Here is a 1744-nt window from a genome sequence, read left to right as displayed (position 1 = left end):
AACAAGCACACGCCCATGACGGCGATCCCGGGGAGAACCTCGAACCACATCGCGACGCCGTTCCCGAGGCCAAACACTCCCTTCCAGGTCCCTTAAAGGTGACCCGGCTTCGATCTCTTCCGGGTAAGCTCCGCGGCTGCGCGCGAGCGGGAGTCACGTAAGCCTCCAGAGGAAGCGACGGGGCGCGGCAGGGCTCAAGAGGGGCGCGCGCCCGCGCTCTCGCACACTCCCTGCTCCCGCAGTCCTCTGCGCTCTCGCACACTCCCTGCTTCCGCAGTCCTCTTTCTGCAGCAGATTTTTGCATCAACTCGCAGTCGTGCGCCCGACGTGCAGTAACGCCAGCCAGCCCCACGCCAGCCAGTAGACCATCGCCGTTTCGGACCTCAAGACTCTAAAAATGGCAGAGCAACTTTCCCCAGGAAAGACGACAGACCAGGTGTGCACCTTTCTTTTCAAAAAGCCTGGGCGAAAAGTGGCTGCAGGCCGCAGAAAGCGCCCAGTCTGCAACCAGGAGTCCGGAGACAGCAGCAGCAGCAGTGACGAAGGGAACGCTGTGGTTCGCCCGGAAAAGAAGCGAGCGGTCCACAATCCGATGATACAGAAGACCCGTGGCAGTGGTAAACAGAAGGTGGCATACGGCGACCTGAGTAGTGAGGAGGAGGAGGAGAACAAATCCGAGAGTCTCGGCGTGGTCTATAAGTCCACTCGCTCGGCGAAACCCGTGGGGCCAGAAGATATGGGGGCGACTGCTGTCTACGAGCTAGACACAGAGAAGGAGCGTGACGCACAAGCCATCTTTGAGCGCAGCCAGAAGATCCAGGAAGAGCTGAGGGGCAAGGAAGATGACAAGATCTATCGGGGAATCAATAATTATCAAAAATACATGAAACCCAAGGATACGTCTATGGGCAATGCTTCCTCCGGAATGGTGAGGAAGGGCCCCATCCGAGCTCCCGAGCATCTGCGTGCCACCGTGCGCTGGGATTACCAGCCCGACATTTGTAAGGACTACAAGGAGACTGGCTTTTGCGGCTTCGGAGACAGCTGCAAATTCCTCCATGACCGTTCAGATTACAAGCACGGGTGGCAGATCGAACGCGAGCTTGATGAGGGTCGCTACGGTGTCTATGAGGATGAAAACTATGAAGTGGGAAGCGATGAGGAGGAAATACCATTCAAGTGTTTCATCTGTCGCCAGACCTTCCAAAACCCAGTTGTCACCAAGTGCAGGCATTATTTCTGCGAGAGCTGCGCGCTGCAGCATTTCCGCACCACCCCGCGCTGCTATGTCTGTGACCAGCAGACCAATGGCGTCTTCAATCCAGCGAAAGAATTGATTGCTAAACTGGAGAAGCACCGAGCTGCAGAAGGGGGTGGTGCTTCAGATTTCCCAGAAGACCCCGATGAGGATCCAGTTCCCATTACTTAAATTTTCCCATTATTCTCAAATCTCAAAATAAACGTTTTGTTGTTTTGGAAATTTTAACTCTCGTGCTTCCTTTCTGGGGAAAGTGAGTGAGAAGAAAAGGTGGGTGGTGAAGTGGGGTCCTGGATGGATGGCTTGCAAAAGCATCAAGGTAGGTAAAATCTGGAGTTTTACTTGGCATAAATGCTGCCTGTGTGTAACAGTTACTTTTCATAACCCTTTTACATAAATTTGGGGGATGGGAGAAGTTCAACAAAAGAGCTAGAATTTGCTTGAAGTGACCAAAGCTGTGATAAACACAAGAACTGAACCTATTTA

At 53.4% G+C, this 1744-nt stretch overlaps 1 protein-coding gene across 1 annotated transcript; it reads left to right on the top strand.

Moving 5' to 3' along the window:
• Positions 1-203: 203 nt before the first annotated feature.
• RNF113A (ring finger protein 113A) lies at positions 204-1444 on the top strand. The gene has a single exon (XM_052663382.1). The coding sequence runs from the start codon at positions 398-400 to the stop codon at positions 1427-1429; it is 1032 nt and encodes a 343-aa protein (XP_052519342.1). The 5' UTR covers positions 204-397; the 3' UTR covers positions 1430-1444.
• Positions 1445-1744: the final 300 nt, after the last annotated feature.

This window comes from Budorcas taxicolor, chromosome X, assembly GCF_023091745.1.
Source record: "Budorcas taxicolor isolate Tak-1 chromosome X, Takin1.1, whole genome shotgun sequence".
NCBI lineage: Eukaryota > Metazoa > Chordata > Mammalia > Artiodactyla > Bovidae > Budorcas > Budorcas taxicolor.
The sequence above is the reverse complement of the archived record's forward strand: the minus strand, read 5'-3'. Positions and strand labels throughout refer to the sequence as shown.

Excerpts from the sequence above, each read along its gene's own strand:
- RNF113A (XM_052663382.1), top strand. The coding sequence starts at position 398 with ATGGCAGAGCAACTTTCCCCAGGAAAGACGACAGACCAGGTGTGCACC.